The 18088-nt window shown below is 36.4% G+C and overlaps 1 protein-coding gene across 3 annotated transcripts in view; it reads left to right on the forward strand.

Moving 5' to 3' along the window:
- UGGT2 (UDP-glucose glycoprotein glucosyltransferase 2) overlaps positions 1–18088 on the forward strand; it is a 66307-nt gene that overhangs the window by 40461 nt on the left and 7758 nt on the right. For 2 of the 3 annotated variants that reach the window (XM_032442037.1, XM_015851550.2), the window contains exons 22-32: positions 42–173; positions 1102–1229; positions 2357–2452; positions 3676–3781; positions 7599–7678; positions 9020–9209; positions 10216–10374; positions 11532–11617; positions 14981–15065; positions 16256–16338; positions 17027–17122. In XM_032442037.1, coding sequence (XP_032297928.1) covers positions 42–173; positions 1102–1229; positions 2357–2452; positions 3676–3781; positions 7599–7678; positions 9020–9209; positions 10216–10374; positions 11532–11617; positions 14981–15065; positions 16256–16338; positions 17027–17122 — 1241 coding nt within the window. The remainder of the gene's footprint in view (positions 1–41; positions 174–1101; positions 1230–2356; positions 2453–3675; positions 3782–7598; positions 7679–9019; positions 9210–10215; positions 10375–11531; positions 11618–14980; positions 15066–16255; positions 16339–17026; positions 17123–18088) is intronic. The other variant, XM_015851551.2, reaches the window with a different exon arrangement.

The following is an 18088-nucleotide window of genomic DNA, read 5'->3' on the forward strand; positions in this document are numbered from 1 at the left end:
GCTGAATCATTTCACAGTCTCATACTTTACTTTTGCCTTAGGGAAAGAATGATGATGCTTTTGAGAAGAAGTATAACACTTTAGGACTGGATATAATTAAAACCCACCAGATGTTCTGTCAGGAGGTTCTTAAGCTGCTTCCTGGACAAATGGCTGTTGTGAGCAATGGCAGGGTAAGAACGGAATTGTCATATCTCAATCTCTTTGTGGTTACTTTTTATTTCCTGGAATTTCAGTTTCAGAAAATGCAAGGTATTAATTTCCCACTTTTGCAGCCTGTTGTTAGGGATCATTATGAGTATTTGTCTTGTTTCATGTCTTATTTGCTTCCTTCCTATTATTAGTTTATTAGTTCCATCCCATTGACGGTACTATGTACTTATGTCATGCCCACACCTCTTTTAGGGAAAATCTGATTAAATAAGTGACAAAATCCTATGAATAGGAGTTTGATGTATTATTAATGATGCTTAGGAGTAAATATTGATCCTTACGTTACTTGTATTTCACACAATTGGCGCAGGATAAACTTATGATCAAAATAAAGTTGCATTGATTAAAGTAGTAATTCCAAACTCTTCTGTTGTAGGAAAGAAAAAAAAAAATAAATGTTAGTAACCATTACATTGTTCTATAGTCTTAATATTCAAGCATAATACTTTTTGGCCTTTAAATTTTTAGTATGTGTTTTCTGAAATCAATAGCCTTTACTGCAGTTTGGCTATAAATTGACTGTGATTGAGAATAGAGTGCTAGGTTCAACAGTATTTGCTAGTGGCAGTCAATGCCCTGCAGTACAAATACACTTTTGTATAAATTGCTTCTTAAGTCTTTTCTATTTTATTACTCCACCATTAGGGAAAAAAACCACAAAAATGATATGCTGGTATCTCATTACTGGAAACATTTTGATCTGTGTACTTACCTGCTCTTGTACATCCTTAAATGGCTTCTGAGATGTTACTTGAAATACCACAGAAATTATACAGGGCTGTGGGGAGTTGTGTATTGAATATTTTGCCTTCACTTAAAATCTTAATATATTTTTGCTTACAGTATTAGAAGATTCTGTGCTTAGTAACATCATCTTTTTTCTCCAAGATACTGGGTCCTTTAGGTGAAAATGAATTCCAGACAGAAGACTTTAATTTGTTAGAACAAATAACATACAGTACCTCAGCAGAGAAGATTAAAGCAGTTGTCAAAGAGATGGGAGTCAATACTAAAAGGTAAAATTTTTTTTGATTTTGAGGGCTTATTGGCCAAAGATACAATAACGTGCTTTGTTTATTGATGGTAACAATTTCATAATCCTTTTGCCTGTGGAATATGAACAAAGATTCAAATATATAGCAGTTGTACTTTTCATACTGTATACTTGCATTTACACTATATCTGCACTTAGTGTTCGCTGCTTTGTATTAAGCATTTGCTGTCCTCTTAGCATCCGTGTACATTTATGGAGACAATTTTAATGATTCCTTGTTTCCTTTTTAGCGTTTTCCTTCTAACCTTTTTCCTGTAAACAATTCCTACCACCTTTTGGTCACTTAAAGATGATTACAATGAATAGTAATAAGCGTAATAAAATCGAGTGCATCTTAAAAACACAGAAATGTATGAATGTTGATATTTGAAGTAAAAAAGTACATTGTCTTTGAGAGTCATTAGAAAAGGAGCCTGTAGAGGCAAGGACAAATGCAGTGCTTTGATACCCTGCTAGGCAGTATTCACACATCTGTTGATTGAACGGGTACAATTGGCTTCTAGCCAGCTTCTAATCTAACCATCTGATTTGCGTTCAAAGAAGAGAGAAAAATCACATTATTTTTCCACGACAACTATGGAGAAATGCGTATTGCATTACTGTGTCTGAGCATCATTTCTGCTATTTAGAAGCACCGGCGTAACTGAGCAAATAAGTACCACAAAAACCGAGAAGAGTTAGAATTTTCAAGGAGTTGAGTAGTGAGAGGCAAAACACGTAATCAAATGTGATTAAATGTTCAGTGGGGCTGAAATAGAACCGCTGAGATATCTAAAGAAATTCCAGTAAGAAATGAAAAAAAATGTCAAAGATCTGGGTAAGTAAACTGGAAATTGTCTTCAGTTATGTCTGTTTCTAGGTGTTGTCATAGAGAAAAGTAATAAGATGAGGAATAAAGAGCTGTAAATATCAGTAGATTATGGTATGCAAATTGCAGACCTGAATGTGAATTCTGGTAATTCTATCTTGCTTCATTTTAATAAGCATTATGTAGACAGACATGCACTAAAATCTGAATGTTTTACTCCCTTTGTGATGAAACTCTTTGCAAAATGTATGTACCTTATTTATGTGCCTTATTTAATACAGTGGCAGTGATTTGATTATGAAAATAGATGCTCTGCTGTCGTCTTTGCCTAAAACAGAGACAAGACAAGATGCTAAATTACTTAGAGAACAACACAGGTAAGTTCTGTCTGTCGTTACAATGCACTTACAGTATTTCTATATTAAAATTAAAATGTTCTGATTATTACATTAGAATTATTATTACATTTAGAAATGTGAATTAGCATGTCAGTTTCAAAAGTTATTGGTTGTGTGTCTGTGTGAACAAGCTGTTCATCTGTCCTAGCATCATATGTTTTTACCTCTCTTAATAGATGAGTTAGTAATACCTAATGGTTTTCCAGCCTTAACCTTTATTGAAGAGAGATAACAATCTGTGTGAATAAAAGTTCTGATCTGGAGTTAGAAAGATTGGAGTACATACTTTGCATTTACTGAAATGTTAGAATTAACTTCACAGATCAGAAGTCAGTGAGCCCTCACTGTTCTTCATCAAAGTGGAAAACTCCAGTCTATTCCACTCGTTCTGATTACCATTGGCAAGGCTAATACACACATGCTCATACTTACATAACAATTTGTGGATTAGCAGTGTCACTCTTAATCCCTGTTCTCAGCTTGATCCTAAAATGCAATTAGATTACATTGAAATGCAAATTGTGTGGCTCATTGTCATCTGATTCCTTACTAAGAAAATGAGCGGACTGTCTTCAGCTGACAGATTGACATTAGGCCACTTCATACCAGTGCCACTACTGCACTTAGGTGTGTGTATTGAACTCTCGTGTTACTGATCCTAGGCTTAGCAAGTGAGTATGCCAGAAGCACCTTCTTTGGCTGTCATTGTTATTGAATCATAAGCTATTAGAATGGCCTGGGTTGAAAAGGACCTCAAAGATCATCCAGTTTCAACACCCCTGCCATGGGCAGGGTCACCAGCTACTCAACCAGGCTGCCCCAAGCCACATCCAGCCTGGCCTTTAAAGCATCCGGGGACCCGAATGAGATCTAAAACAGTATAATTTACATCTGTGGGATACTAATAGTACCTGTTTTTTATCTAAGCATAGCTGAAGCCAATCTTCTGGAGTAAAGACAGGTACAAAAGGACATTGGCACGAGCACCATGATCAGAGTTCATATTTGGCCTTTTTTAGTGATATCACAGAGGGCGAAAGTGATTGGTGTTTGAAATCAGGAAAATGTTTTCATAAGCAGTGAAATCTAAAGCATCTCTGATATTACAAAAAAGTGCCTTTAAAATGTGGGGGTTTTTTTAATGCTATTTCTAGAAAATTAATTCAGTTTTCATGTCACTTATTTGTTAATTGTGTTTTCAGCAGTGTAGTAAAAATGGAACCCCAAGAGAATGAACCATTCTATGACGTTATTGCTATTGTCGATCCATTGACAAGAGAAGCACAGAAGATGGCTCATTTACTGATTGTAAGATGGTCGTCATTTCTTCTAATCTGTACTTCTTGTTTCCATGTTCAATTTAGTAAAGTGGCAAGCAAAATTTAGAAATTTTTAATTAAGTATCTGTTAGTTTATTTGAATTCATACTTAAAGGTCAGAGTTGATCTAGTTCATCCTTGTTAAGTACCTTATTTGTAATTAAAATTCCAATATCCCATAAACCAGTCCCCCTTAGAAGCGAGTCCATAAATGGTCTTTATAGTGAATAGGAGGAAAGGACAAAGTCATCTGTGTTACATAGAGGGAAAGGACCTCCCATTTCAACATCCTAAGAGGCATATATTTTTTTCCATTAAACCAAATCACCTCAGTTTTCCAAGGTACCTAAATGAGGTGGTCTAAATCTGACCCGTAATGTCATCATAAGGAGATTGGACTGTAAACCTTTCAGCTCTTGGAAGAGTATTTCTCAGTTGATTAATGCTACCAGGTATATCTAGAAGACTTCCATTGTGTGTAGCTATTGATCATCCGAGGAAAAACTGTCCTAAAAACATAGCTCCTAAAATGGTTTTCTTCTTTCGCTAGCTGCAGAATATCATTCCACCTCAGTCCCTTTATAGTTTTCCATAAAAATGTAAATTTCTCTTCACTTTATAGTCCGTTAGAGTTCTGAAGCCTGTAACTTAATTTTTGCTGTGTCCTGTTTTATCTTTTTCTGTGCAATAATTATGGAAGTTTCATAAATTCTTACATTACTTTCTTGCTCCCATTTTTATATCTTATTGTGAATTTGGTATGGAATGTTGAAGCTTAAAGTCAGTCTTCGTACATAATAATGAAGCAAAGTGAAACATTTTAAGATTTCATGAAATTCTGATATTACAGTACCTCTGTTTGTTTTGAGACTCGTTTTTCTCTAGACTCAGATCTTTCATTTCACCATTCTCAGTTGCAATGAAATGTTGATACTACCAAATGAAATTGTTTCAGTTTTGGAGTTGACTGGAAACTCTCTCCAGTTGGGCAGAATGGAGTCTTTTGACATCAGAAGTCTTTTGTATAGTAAGTGGCCTCGAGGTTCTTGTAGCTTGAATCAGAAGCCTCCATTTCTCATAATGCAGGAGGTTCCCTATCAAGCAGTGTCTCCCTTAATCCTTGTCTAGGCAAATGACTCCCATGGGTTACCAAGCTCTTCAGCTATTGTACTTGATGATACTTGGTTCATACAAGCTGTTGTCATATTGGGGAAGCCAACCCTTCAGAAAACATAATACAGTGCTACTGAAGCTAAACAATTCAGAAATGTTTGTATGGAGATGGTTTTTTGTTTGTTTCTTTTATTGCATTAATGTATAGTAAGCTGTATCTTAAGAACTGCTGTTTGTTGTTTCCAGAGGGAGACAGGCAGAACTTTCCACATAAGCACTGTTTTGCTTTCATCATATGTTTCAGCACTAAACATTTCCAGACAAGATAGCAGTCATAGCAGAATTTTAAACACCAGACTTAGCTTTACTGGGGTCAGACCTCACCAGTTCTGAGAAGAATACATGGAAGAGTTAACTTGTCCTCAACTTATGAAAGTGTTCCCAAAGGTGATGTGAAAAAAAGTGGAAGTTGTTTCTTCTAAAAATTAATTCAAAATGGGTAGTTTTTGTCGAGGTTCACCAAAAACAGCTGGAAAAAATATTACACACGGTGCCACTGGACTGTCCTCTAGCCTTACAGCTTGGCTTCAGCAGTACAAAATGTTAGGATTCTACTATTCCTTTTGTCTTCGAGTAACTGTAGTTGCTAAAGAAAAAGGCATTGGTAAAGTGAGGAGAAAAAATCACCTTTTTCTTTTTTCCTGTCAGTTATTTTTTACCTTCTTTCCTTTGCTCGTTTGTCTTCAAGGAGAAATTCTTACTCCATCCTAGAGGTAAGGAGAAGTCTCTGAAAGGAGCCCCTTCGATAATCTGGTCTGGTTTCCTATTATCAGACAGATCAGAGGACCTTCTTGTGATCAGTTAACGTTTGAAGCATAAATCATTTTTCCAATCTAATCCTAATTTATATATTGCCAAGTGGTGAAGTGCGGATCACAGTTCTTGCTGAGCATTTCCAGTGGTTAATTAATCTGACTGTTAAACTCAGACTTGGAACTGCAGATTGTAATTCAGCTCCAAGCGTTACGTATTCATCTTCTGATAATTTCATCAGTTCTACTGAAGATTCTATTGTAAGATTTTATTTTCAGTATAGATGCTTCACATTAAGTTCACACACAGTTCCAAGTGGTCAATCGAATAATTGTGGTTTAGCGACTTAATGCGTCTCAGATGAGTTGTGGTTATAACTGAGTGTAAGCACTTTGCAAAGTGACTTCATGCACTAAATAAAACTTGGGCTTACATCATTTTCAAGACAGATAAACTTAAATAACTCAGCCAATTGTTACAGCAAGAAGTATTCCCTGGGAAAAAAAAAAAAAATCCAAATTACTTAATTCAAGTAAACAGACTGAACTCTTTTAATACTTTGCCATAAGAGGATTTCCAGTTTCCTTTTGTTTACTGACTGTGAAATAATTTTCCTCGGTACTTGCTGCTTAATTAATTTATTCTTACTATCGTGACTTGCTGTTTTTTAAAGCACATATCAGGCAACATCTGTAATAAATCTTAAACCTTATTTTGACCTGAAATTATTCCTCAAGCTCCCTCTGTCTGAGAAGAAGTACCTGAGCTTTATCCATGCTAGATTCATTTGTTAACCTTAAGAGGTCTTTCAAGTTACAAATACTGAGTATTAGTGCTGTTGAGGTTCTCATTTGTTTCTTCCCTTTTTCTCACCTTTGTGCCATTTCCTAGGCTTAGTTTTTTGCTCAGTAGCTTTTCAGTGATGGGATACAGGTGACACAAAGGATGAAGGTGACAAACTGTGAGCAGTGTTTGGTCCGTGTAAAGCTGTATCACCATAGCAAAGAATGTGTAGCTATGGGCTGAGCTAAAGAAAGAAAAATATTACCTTTTATATAAGAGCAATTTAAGGAAGCTGTTATCTAGCTTGCTTCCCAATTTACTTACCGTTATAGTGATGTTAGCCTTAGTAGTATCCATATTTTAACTTAGCTTTAATGTCTTATTTGCTTTTCTAATAATATCCATAAAAGCAGACACAACTGCTTTGTACTTCCAAGTAAGCACTTTTAATCAGAAACCACATAAATGAGGGTCATCTGTTCAAGGTTTTTAAGAGTGCTTTAAAGAATTCTTAATTTTAAACAAAATAGCTTGCTCACAAAAATAAGAACAAAATCTATTGTCATAGCTCCTATATAGCAGCATCCATGTTTTAGTAATGAACAAATTAATGAACTGAAGAAAGAAGTAGAAAAAACTTGAAGTAACTGGAATGTCTTGAAATTGATGCAATAGTTTAAACACACCGTTTATCAATTGCTGGCTATATTCAAATAATTTTCAGAAATTCACTATATTCTACAATTCCCTAAGAGAAGCTATTTCAGTACAGCTCTTTGAAAATCAGTACTGCTGAAAATATACCAGGAGTTGGACTTGATGATCCTTATGGGTCCCTTCCAACTTGGGATGTTCTGAGTCCATGATTCCATATTACTTATTTGACTATCAGGGATATTGTGTGCTATATCACTCATTTCTAGAAATATTCAGATCTTCATTTGGAATTAACGACAGCATCCCTTAATATACAAGCGTATTCACAGCTTTATAATTTTGGAGATTTCTACTGAAGTTTGAGAAATGCCACCATGATAATTTTGGCTCATTTGCAAAGCTTGGCGATTATCAAGAACCTGTTATTTTTTGTTCTGTAGGTACTGAAAGACGTTGTCAATGTGAAACTCAGGTTGTTTTTGAACAGCAGATCTAAGCTTTCTGAAGTGCCACTGACGAGGTGAGTAATTCATAGCTTTCCTTACAAGTATCTGATCTCAGCTCGTTTGCTAAAAAAAAAAAATAAATAATTTTTAAAAAGCCTTAAAAGTACATCTTCCATTAAAAAAGAAATGGTGATTAATGTTTGTGGTTTTGTTTGTTGCATTAGTTGTCTAGAAAACAAATCAACGTTGCATCACAATGGAGTATCTAGTCCATCATGTTTGCCTATTAGAAGCAATCCCTATAAGAATCAACCGAGAGTCTTCCATGCCTGTAGAAACTTGTAGAACAGGATTGTCTGCCTAACTTGAATGCAGTCCACTGAATGTGTAATGAACTTTTCAGATTCAGTGCACTCAATTTAAAGATGAAATTCATCTAAATAAGTGTGCAGTCCATACTTGAGACCTAGATTTAAGTCATTAAGAATACTGAAAGCTTTAAATTGAATTTTCTCTTAACTGGCTATAAGGACCACTAATTAAGTTCAGAGTTCACTGATTCAGTTACAGACATTTACACTGACATGAACTTCACAGAGAGGATTCCTTTCCCTCTAAGAGACATGTTTGAACACTGCTATGCATTTATCAGAAGTTTTACCTGTAATTGTGTTATGGGAGGGAGCTGAGGATAGTGCCTGCCCTTCAGCTGGTAGCCTAGGAGAATTGATAGGTTGCCCACAAAGCAGAAGTCCTCAGTGTCTAATCAGCTTGAGAAAAAATTGATCTCACGTTTCTTACACTGCAAGAGAGCAACTGCATCATCAGTCTTCTGAGTATCTTGTCTGAATGCTGTCACAATCGGTTATAAAGCTAGACACACTATCCAGGTTTTCATACTTGGGAAAGTGAGAGGAAGAAGTGTTCTGGAACCTGCCCTGAGGACAGGTCATATTTTTCTTACAGCAATAGTTTCATACAAAATGCATCCATATACACCTTAGTCAAAGTACTGTGTGGGAAAATTGTATTCTTCTTGATGGGTACAGGCCTTCTTACCTTTTTTACTTTTCACAATTTGGGTTTTGTTTTATTTTCCATATGAAGTACTGATTGTTCACTCATTCCATCTTCACTGCTCTTCTGCCTCAGTTCTGCTTCTTCTCATGTTCTTTGATATTGGTAGAGGATGGAAATAATTGTTATTCTGTTGTTCCAATAACATCGTCCCTGGAGAATACGAGTAAGAGTTGAAAAGGAACAGAGAGATCTTACCTTCCCTCTGCTCTCTGCTGCTCGTGTCAGAAACTGTTGGTATATGTTGACTGTATTATGACATATTTTAGAATATCGAGCTTGTGACTTATACTTAATACTTGAGTAAACGTGGTTTTGTTTGAACTCTTCTCCAACAGCTTCTATCGTTTTGTTCTGGAGCCAGAAATAATGTACGGGATCAACAAAAACCTTCCTTCTGAACCCGTGGCAAAATTCCTGGAGTTGCCAGAATCACTCCTTTTGACTTTAAACATGATCACTCCTGAAAGCTGGTTGGTTGAAGCGGTGAACAGTTCCTGTGATCTTGATAACATTCATTTGCAGGATGTAAGTAATAGTTTGTAAACGTTATAAAACTTGTATTGGGCTTTCCATCACAAGAAGGGAGAGAAAATCTCATGTGATTTTGGTCTGTTTTCCAGAAATGCTTTCTGTGGTAATTGATAATTCAGTCAGTATTTTACTATTTTTATTTTTATTGCCTTTTTTTTCCTCCCACATTCTTTCTTAAATACAAACAAACAAAAACCTCACAAAAATGAGTATTTAAATCACAGAAACATAGAATGGCCTGGGTTGAAAAGGACCTCAGAGATCATCTAATTTCAGCTCCCCTTCTGTGGGCAGGGTCGCCAACCACCAGATCAGGCTAGTTTAAAGACAGCAATTAAAGTTAAATTAAAAAATAGCAGGGTACAAGTAAAATTGGTTTATCTCCCGTGTTGAGCTTTTTTATTTTTAACAGCAATATTCATTTTTTGAGATAAAAAATATACCAGCTAAGTATCTCTAGGTCTTAGTTTTCTATTTTTCTTCACTTTTTTATACATTTTTAGTAGCAATAGAATTATTGTGTCTGTATCTTCAAATAAGTCTAACTACATTGCTGTTTATTAAAATAGATTAAAATACAGATTTAGATATATTTTATCTCTTTTTAGTTCAGATTTCATTAAATTAGGTTCTTAATCCTCAGTTTCAAAATAACTGAATTTGTTTCATTCACAATTATTATGTAAAAGGTCAAAGGTGTTTGTTCCACCAAAATCTTATATTTGGAGAATGTACGATAAAGGTAAGATTGGGGGTTGCCCTGCCAAAGTTCAGCTTCCTCAATAGTGGAGGGAGGGATCCTCAATAGAGTGAGTTTTCCTCTTTGTCTTGGATACCTATTTTAAACTTGAGAGATTTTCCCCCTTGAAGAGCATTCTCTTGGATTCATCAGTTGAAGGTAAGTGAGGTGAATCTCATTCATCGTGTTTGTCCTCGTAGTATGTTCATTTTCCCACATAGTTAAATGACATCATTTAGTAATAAGATATTTCTCCCACAGATAAAAGGAACTGTTGCAACAGAATATGAACTGGAATACATATTGCTTGAAGGACATTGCTTTGATGTGTCAACTGGACAACCTCCTCGAGGGCTACAGTTCACTCTGGGCACAAAGAATAATCCTGTCATGGTTGATACTATTGTGATGGCCAACTTGGTAAGTATTCAGTGCAAAAGCAGTCATTACAATTGCACACTCTTGATGAGAATTCTTTATAAGATTCTTGTTCTTTAATCTTTATGAGATTCTTTTCCTTTAAGTCTGTTTCTCCGTATTGCAAAATAGAAGTGTTCAAAATAACAGCAGTATCCTGAAGTTGAGACCACCTACAGGAGAGGATGGGCGTCTCCTCTTTGCCCAGTATTTTTCCCCACTCTTATGATCCAATAGAGATTTGGATTTCTCCCAATTTCAGACCCTTATCTGAAATACCTAAAGTGGGAGTCTCATTGCCATAAGTCAATGGTAGGAAGTAGATAACTTCATATAATTGGTGGTTCTACCAACAAACATAAGGTGTGAATCACTTTCTGACTAAGATAACCATTTTTGTGACAAATGATCCAGGCAAAGAAGGCTCCTATTTTAGATGCTTCCGTTAAGTGCTTAAAGCCTCTGTAGGGCAAATCCACACCTCAGAATTCCTCTGGTTATCTGAAGTAATTATTTTTGTTGGCAGCAGTCTGTAAAGCAGAAGGTCTTGTAATTTTTGAAGTGAGAAAATGTATTTTGTCTGGTCTAGTTTGAAAGGGAAAAATTACTTTTGATGAATAAGATCTGTTATCTATCAGCTATTCTCAGCTCTCTTTGAACATTCTATCACAAGGAAGAAAATGCTTAGTAAAGTTTAAGCCTTTAATACCAGTACCTAATACTTTCTCAATAGTAGAAGGTGTTCAGTATAACATAACTTCTGGCTGTATGCAAAGTTCCAAAACTGGGGAAGAGCCACATTTAGTTGAAAGTTACTACAGACAAAATTTTAGATTTCAAAGAAGCTTTTTGGCTTAGGGGGCGTTTAATAATTTTCTTCTTTAACGCTCAGTGACTTATTGTTTTGGAGGGAGATTTTGTATACATCTCAAATTTAGCTAGAAATAAATGGAAAACTGGAAAACATTAATATGGACGTGCAGGAAAGGTGATATGTAGCTGCATACATGCCTTATTACTTTCAGGATTAATATGGCAGTAGGCAATGAATGGTTACTAACCTCGGCTGCTGTATCAAATGTTGGATAACTGATGTTTACGCGTGTATATGGCTGATCATTAAATGACAGAACAATCACAATCTTTTCTCTTTTTCATAGGGGTATTTTCAGCTGAAAGCAAACCCGGGTGCTTGGACACTGAGGTTGCGTAAAGGAAGATCTGAAGACATTTATCGGGTTTTTTCGTAAGTATTAATCCGTGCTTCGGAAATGTGCTTATAAATGATTCTGTTTAAGTACGGCATAACACGTGTTGAAGAAAAATTAGCAAAAACAACATGAGAAAATAGAACAAGAACCAGATGTAACAGATACCTTCGTCTAACAGGTACCTTATTGTGTGAAAGCGCAATTAGAAGAAATTAATAACATTTAAAACTAACTTTGAATGTCTTCCTTTTTAGGAAGGCTTTTTATAAATTCAAGCACACTGCCTATAAATTTTTGTATATATCATCTGCATGGCTAAGTAACAGAATAAAGAACAATTTCATGTCGCTCCTCCAAGGATGATCTAGAATTGCATGTGTAAGCTGAGAAATAGAGGACCTGTATGTGATAGATTGTATTGTATCCTTAATATTCTAAGCAATATAATGACTTTTTTTTTTTACTTCTGTCTGGGATTACATTTTCAGAAGCCCCTGAATGAGATTTATCTCTTTTTATCCATGACTCTGATGCTTTTTTTAATCAAGGTCTGGTCCTGAATAGAGATATCTGTTGAATGATTGTAGTTTCCATTCAGACTGCTTGTTCTGTGATGGTAGTTTTGTGCCATCTGATTCTTGCGCTTCTGAAATAGTTACTGAGATAGTATATTTTGTTTTAAACATTGATCTTTTCAGTATTGTTTTACGATTAGATTCCTTCTTGCTTTGTGCAGTAAGTACCCCAATCTGATTAGACATCCTTTCTGTTTATATCGTGCTAGATTGTGATTTAAAACATAAAATCCCTTTTGTTTCTTCAGTTGAAAGAGAGCATAAAACAGCAGCATTAAATATTTACAGAGGCATAGTTTTCAAAGTATTGTTTAAAAGGCATGCGTGATTAAGAAAAAAAGACAGCTAATTTACTCTACAGCTTTGTTGTGAATATACCCTTCATAAATAGAAGTATTTCTTTGTAATAAACACAGACAGATTTATGTTCAGAGTACAATCGGTCTTTCTTTCTCCTTTGTTTTTCTCATTTCTGAGTTGAAAATTCTGAGTGTAGTCCTTCCTCATGTAGAGGATCTCCGTATATTTGTCATCTTTGTTGCTTTTGTGTTTGTCTTCTCTAATTCTGCCCTATCATTTTGATTTGGGTAGCCGTAAGTAAAGATGGATTTATTGTGCAATAACATTGTTGAATTCCTTACTGCTTCATTTTCTGTGAAACAGTAGCACCCTGTCTCCATTCTTAATATTGCTAGACACTGAGCATTAGAATCTAGCAATACTGAGCTGATATTCTTAGAGATTTACAGCCTCTAAGACCTCTTTCCTGAGAATGAATAGCTAATTTAGAACAAATTACTCCCTACTTATTGTTAGTCTTGTCTTTTGTTTTCTGAGCGGCAGTTTCCCACTAAATTGTATCAGAACATTAGTACTACTAGTTTCATTATTCTCTGAGTAAAAAAAAGAAATCCTAATATCTACTAAAAATCTCCCCTCTGTCAGTTTAAACACTTTTCCCCTAGTTCTGTCACTGTCTGCCTATGTACAAAGTCCATCTCCCTCCTTTTTATAATGTCTCTTTAAGTACTGGAAGATCACAATGAGGTCTTCCCAAAGCCTTCTCTTCTCCAGGCTGAGCAATCCCAGGTCCCTCAGCCGGTCTTCATAGGTGAGGTGCTCCAGCCCTCTGATCATCTTTGTGACCTCCTTTGGACCTGTGTGAGCTGATCAATGCCTTTTTTTTCTGATGACTCCAGCCCTGGATACAGTCCTCTAGATGGGGACTTACAAGGGCATAGCAGAGGGGAAGAGTCACTTCCCTCTCACTGCTGGCCACCCTCTTTTGATGCAGCCCAGCGTACAGTTGGAATTCACAGCTGCAGAAGCACACTGCTCTCACATACCAGCTTTTTATTGTGTCCATACTCATGTCCAGCTTTTTGTTCGCACCAGAACCCCAAAGTCTTTTCCACAGAGCTGCTCTCAGTATGTCTCTCTCCCAGTTTGAGTTCAAGTATGAGATTGCCCCAATCCAAGTTGCAGCAGCTTTCACTTGGCCTTGTGGACCCACTTCTCAAGCCTGTCCAGGTCCCTCTGAATGGCATCTCTTCCTTCTGTTGTATCAGCTGCACTACTCAGGTTGCTGTCAACTGCAAACTTGCAGAGGGTGCGTTCAAATCCATTGTCTGTGTCATTGATGAAGATGTAGAATAGCACCAGTCCCAAGACAGACCCCTGGGGGACACCATTCATCTCCAGCCTTTACCTGGACAAGAAGCCATTGACCACAGCCTTTTGGCTACAACCATTTGGCTAATTCTTCATCCACCAAATAGAGCACTCTTCAAATCCATATCTCTCTGGATAAGGAGTGCTTTACTTGATCATTAGCACATTTTAGGACAGTGTATTAAACAGAGAATGTGTATCAGTAGATAAAACTGTGTCACTTTTAGTTAAGTAATATGAAGCAGATTGAGACAAGATATTTCTGTTTTCCAAGAAGAAAAAAAAAAGGCAAAAAGTAAGGGGTAGCAGATTACTTTCTTAAACCAAGACCTTGCTTGTGTATCAAGGGGAAAGTACATGATGCTCTTAAAAGGAAGAAAGGATTGAAGGAAAAATATATGGCCTTTCAAGGTATAAATGCTGGAAAATTTGAGAATTATGCCATTACACTGCATCACAGAGTGACAGCTACATTTATCATACTTCTTACTCAGTGGACTGGAGTTCAGCCTAGAGATGTCTGAATAGCTTTAGATGGGGCAATTGTTCATGTGGTGTAGATTACCTGGGCAACGCGGTATCATGGGAGGTGTCCCTGCCCACAGCAGGCTGGAACTAGATGATCTTTAAGGTCCCTTCCAACTCAAGCCATTCTGTGGCTCTGTGGTTCTGTAGTTCTATAGCCCTGTCTGTTGCCAAAGCCAGTCATCTTTGCCAGTTGTGGTATTTCAGCACTGTGATGAAGCTTTCTCCAGACCTTCTAAGGCAGGTTGGTTTTAAAAGTACTTTTAGTGCCATCACTTGGCAATTTCTAAGATGTTTTCCATCTTTGATAAGCGTAGATTAATATTCTAATGCTGTATTTACCTGTAGAATGCGTAATATATATTCACCTCAATACTGCTGCATGTTTCATTGGTTGATAAAATCTCATGTAAAAATCTCTCACTTTTTAATTTAGAACTATTCGCGGTGACGAGCTCTGAACAAAGCTCAGAAACTTTCTGAAGTTAGGGAATAATTAGGTGCAGATGAAGAAATATTGCTTCTATAAATAACAGGAATCTTAAACTTTATCCGCTAATTGAACCCAGGTGATAATTCATTCTCTAACGAGTCGGTACATTTGCATGGTTTCTTTTCCCCTCACAGCCATGAAGGAACAGATTCTGTAGCGGACCTGGCAGATGTTGTTGTGGTTTTAAACAACTTCAGAAGCAAAATTATCAAAGTCCAAGTATGTAAAGAGAGATTTATTTATTTATTTTGTCTGCACTGCTTCTTTATATATAAAACTAATGCTCACATCTTAGGCTATACTTAATTGGAAGTAATACACGGGAATGTATCATTTAGATTTTGTAAATTTAAATAGAGGAGGGTATGCTAATTAATGAAGTTCATTTGATCCAATCGGGTTATACTCATTGTGTGGGAAATCGTTAAATAGTTGTCTGTATAACATAGATAGGATTTGTCTCATCAAGTTTAAGGCATTTAATACTGATGTATAGTCAGAACTTGGTGCCTTAAACTCCCTCTCTGCTTAACAGAATTACATGGCTTTTGTTCTTAAATACTGAAAAAATATGTTACATTATGTAAATTATATTTTGTTTAGGTGTACTTGGGATGTATTCTGATATTAGACACTGAGAAGGGCAGAACTATGTAAACTTCGATAGAAAGAGGTGTTTTTTGAGTCTCTTCCTCAGTCCTGTAACTGAAAGTTTCCAGAACCTTCAGAAGATAATTCACTTTTTGGAGGGTGAGAAGTCTGCCTTTAAGCTGCAGAGAAGGGGTATGAGGGTACCAAAATAGGAAACATGCTGGATGTGAAAGGTTGTGTGGCTTAAAATAATAACGAGAATATGCAAGCTCTATCATTCAGTTAAACTTTAGAGTCACTTCAGTGTAATTTAGAATATGGCTTCAGCAGCTCGGAAGACACCATGTGAAAAGAAGTCACAGAATCACAGAATTATCAAGGTTGGAAAAGACCTAGAAGATCATCTAGTCCAACCATTACCAATACTTCCCAGCTAAATTGTATTCATCAACACAGCATCCAAAAGTTTCTTGAACACTCCCATGGTTGGTGACTTCACCACCTCCCTGGGCAGTGCATTCCAATGCCTGACTACCTAAGTCTGCAAGTGCTAGCTTAACAATATAAACATGTGAAACTAACATGAGTTATAATATATTGGTTACTTTGCTTCTTACTGTAGTAAGTTCTATACAGATCTCAAAAGTACGAAGTGACAGTAGTTTTACAGTTTAGGTTAATGCAGCTCAGTAATTATTTTACTGAGATAGGAATTGGGAAGCTGTTAGTCCACCATAGATACTCCAATTGAAACAGTATTTATTATCAACTAACTTCACAAATGACATGAATCCATGCTTTTTTTTTTTAATGACTAGGTACAGAAAAAGCCTGATAAAATGAATGAAGATCTCCTTGCTGATGGAACAACAGGAAAAGGAAATTTGGAATCAGTTACAAGGTACAAATTAATTTGTTTTTAAAAGGGAAACACTCCATCTGAGCTCCATCTGAGCTAGTCTTCAGCTTGGATTCTAAATGATTCCAAAGTGAATCTCCAACAGTGTCGGTCCATAACATAACCAGTTTGGCTAAGGCAGCCTTTGCTCTTCAGAAACCTATTAAAGTAGTGCTCCGAGGGGGACTGCAGCTATGATCCCTTCCCTCTATGTGCTGGAAGGCATATGCAGTTAAAGAACAATCCTTGGAATTTAAAGCAAACAAAGAATGCTGTGTAGCTGGAAAAGAAAAGCTCTGGACAGCTTACCTTAAACCTGAGTTGCTGCAGGGAGAGTAATTGAATGAACTGATGAAAAACTAAGGAAGAGTTATGAAAAACACCTGGAAAATCCCATCACCACAGACTGCTGAATGTTATTCCTTTTACCTCATCATTTATTGTTGGTCATTGCTGACAACAAGTTACAGGGCTAAATATGTGGTTTGACCTGGTATGGTCAACTTTAGTTAATATTCAGTATTTTAAAACACCTTCTAGACCTTAGAAAGATGTGTAGTGGAAGTAAAATATGAGTGCATTCCATTAGGATATTTCTTCTGTGGATTTTCTAACGTCTCATCCTTTACGATCTCAATTTTCTTTCTGTGTTAGACGTATATCTTAGATGATAATCCAGTTATTTTCTTAGTTTTTCAGAAATTTCACCAGAAGAGAAGGAAAATAAAAGTGATGTTCTTAACATTTTTTCAGTCGCTTCAGGCCATCTCTATGAACGTTTTTTAAGGTAAGTTAAAGTTTATCCTAAAATTAAGCAGCGTAATGAAGCTGGCCATTTTATCAGCAGGCAACTCAGCACCACACAGCTGCTGACTGATAAATGCTATCACTCTGGGTATCATTCCTTCCTCCTCCTTTACCCTAATTTTATTACTGGTATGATGCCATATGTGGGACATCTCTTGGGTCAGTTTGAGTCACCAGCTGTGCTAACTGTGTCCCCTCCCAGCTCCTTATGCACCTCTGGCCCCCTCACTGGCAGTGCAGTACAAGAGGCTGAAAGCCCATGTCTCTATGTAAGCACTGCTCAGCAACAATTAAAACACTTGTGTTATCACCACCATTTTCATCAAAAACAAAGCAAGGCACCATACCAGCTGCATCTGAAGAAAATTAACTCTATCCTGGTCAAAACCACAAGACATAAGGACCCAAATGCATATTTCTTTGAGAGCAAAGTGTAGATAGATGTTTTAGAATGTCATCGTTCTTTGAAGAAAGAATAATCTGTATGCCTGTTCCAAGTGCCTGTGCCAAGTGTGAAGATAAAAGTGTGAAGCTGATCCTCTCTTTGTGAAGATGTAGCAGCAGTAGCTTCATTAGAGTTTGTATCTATTTATGTTCATTCCAAAATATGGGTTCTGCTGTACGCTTACGTGACCCTACTTCTGTTTAATATCTCAGTGCTTATGGATTATGTAATGGGCAATGACTGCTTTGAAGGAACTCTCACAATATTGCTTGATCCATTCACCTCTATATCTGTTCTCATTCCTGCGAATTCCTACTAATTTTCCTGTCCTGAAATGGATTTTCACAACTCTTTCGTTTATCTTTCTTTGGAAAGCAGTATTTTGCATGTATTCATTCTTATTTCTTAGTAGTCTGACAGAGTTGGAATGTCTGTGTTCTCTTTTTCTTTTTTTCCTTCAAGCTTCACCAACTTTATTAAAGGGAAAGATCTGTTTATTTT

This window comes from Coturnix japonica, chromosome 1 (genome assembly GCF_001577835.2).
Source record: "Coturnix japonica isolate 7356 chromosome 1, Coturnix japonica 2.1, whole genome shotgun sequence".
Lineage (NCBI taxonomy): Eukaryota > Metazoa > Chordata > Aves > Galliformes > Phasianidae > Coturnix > Coturnix japonica.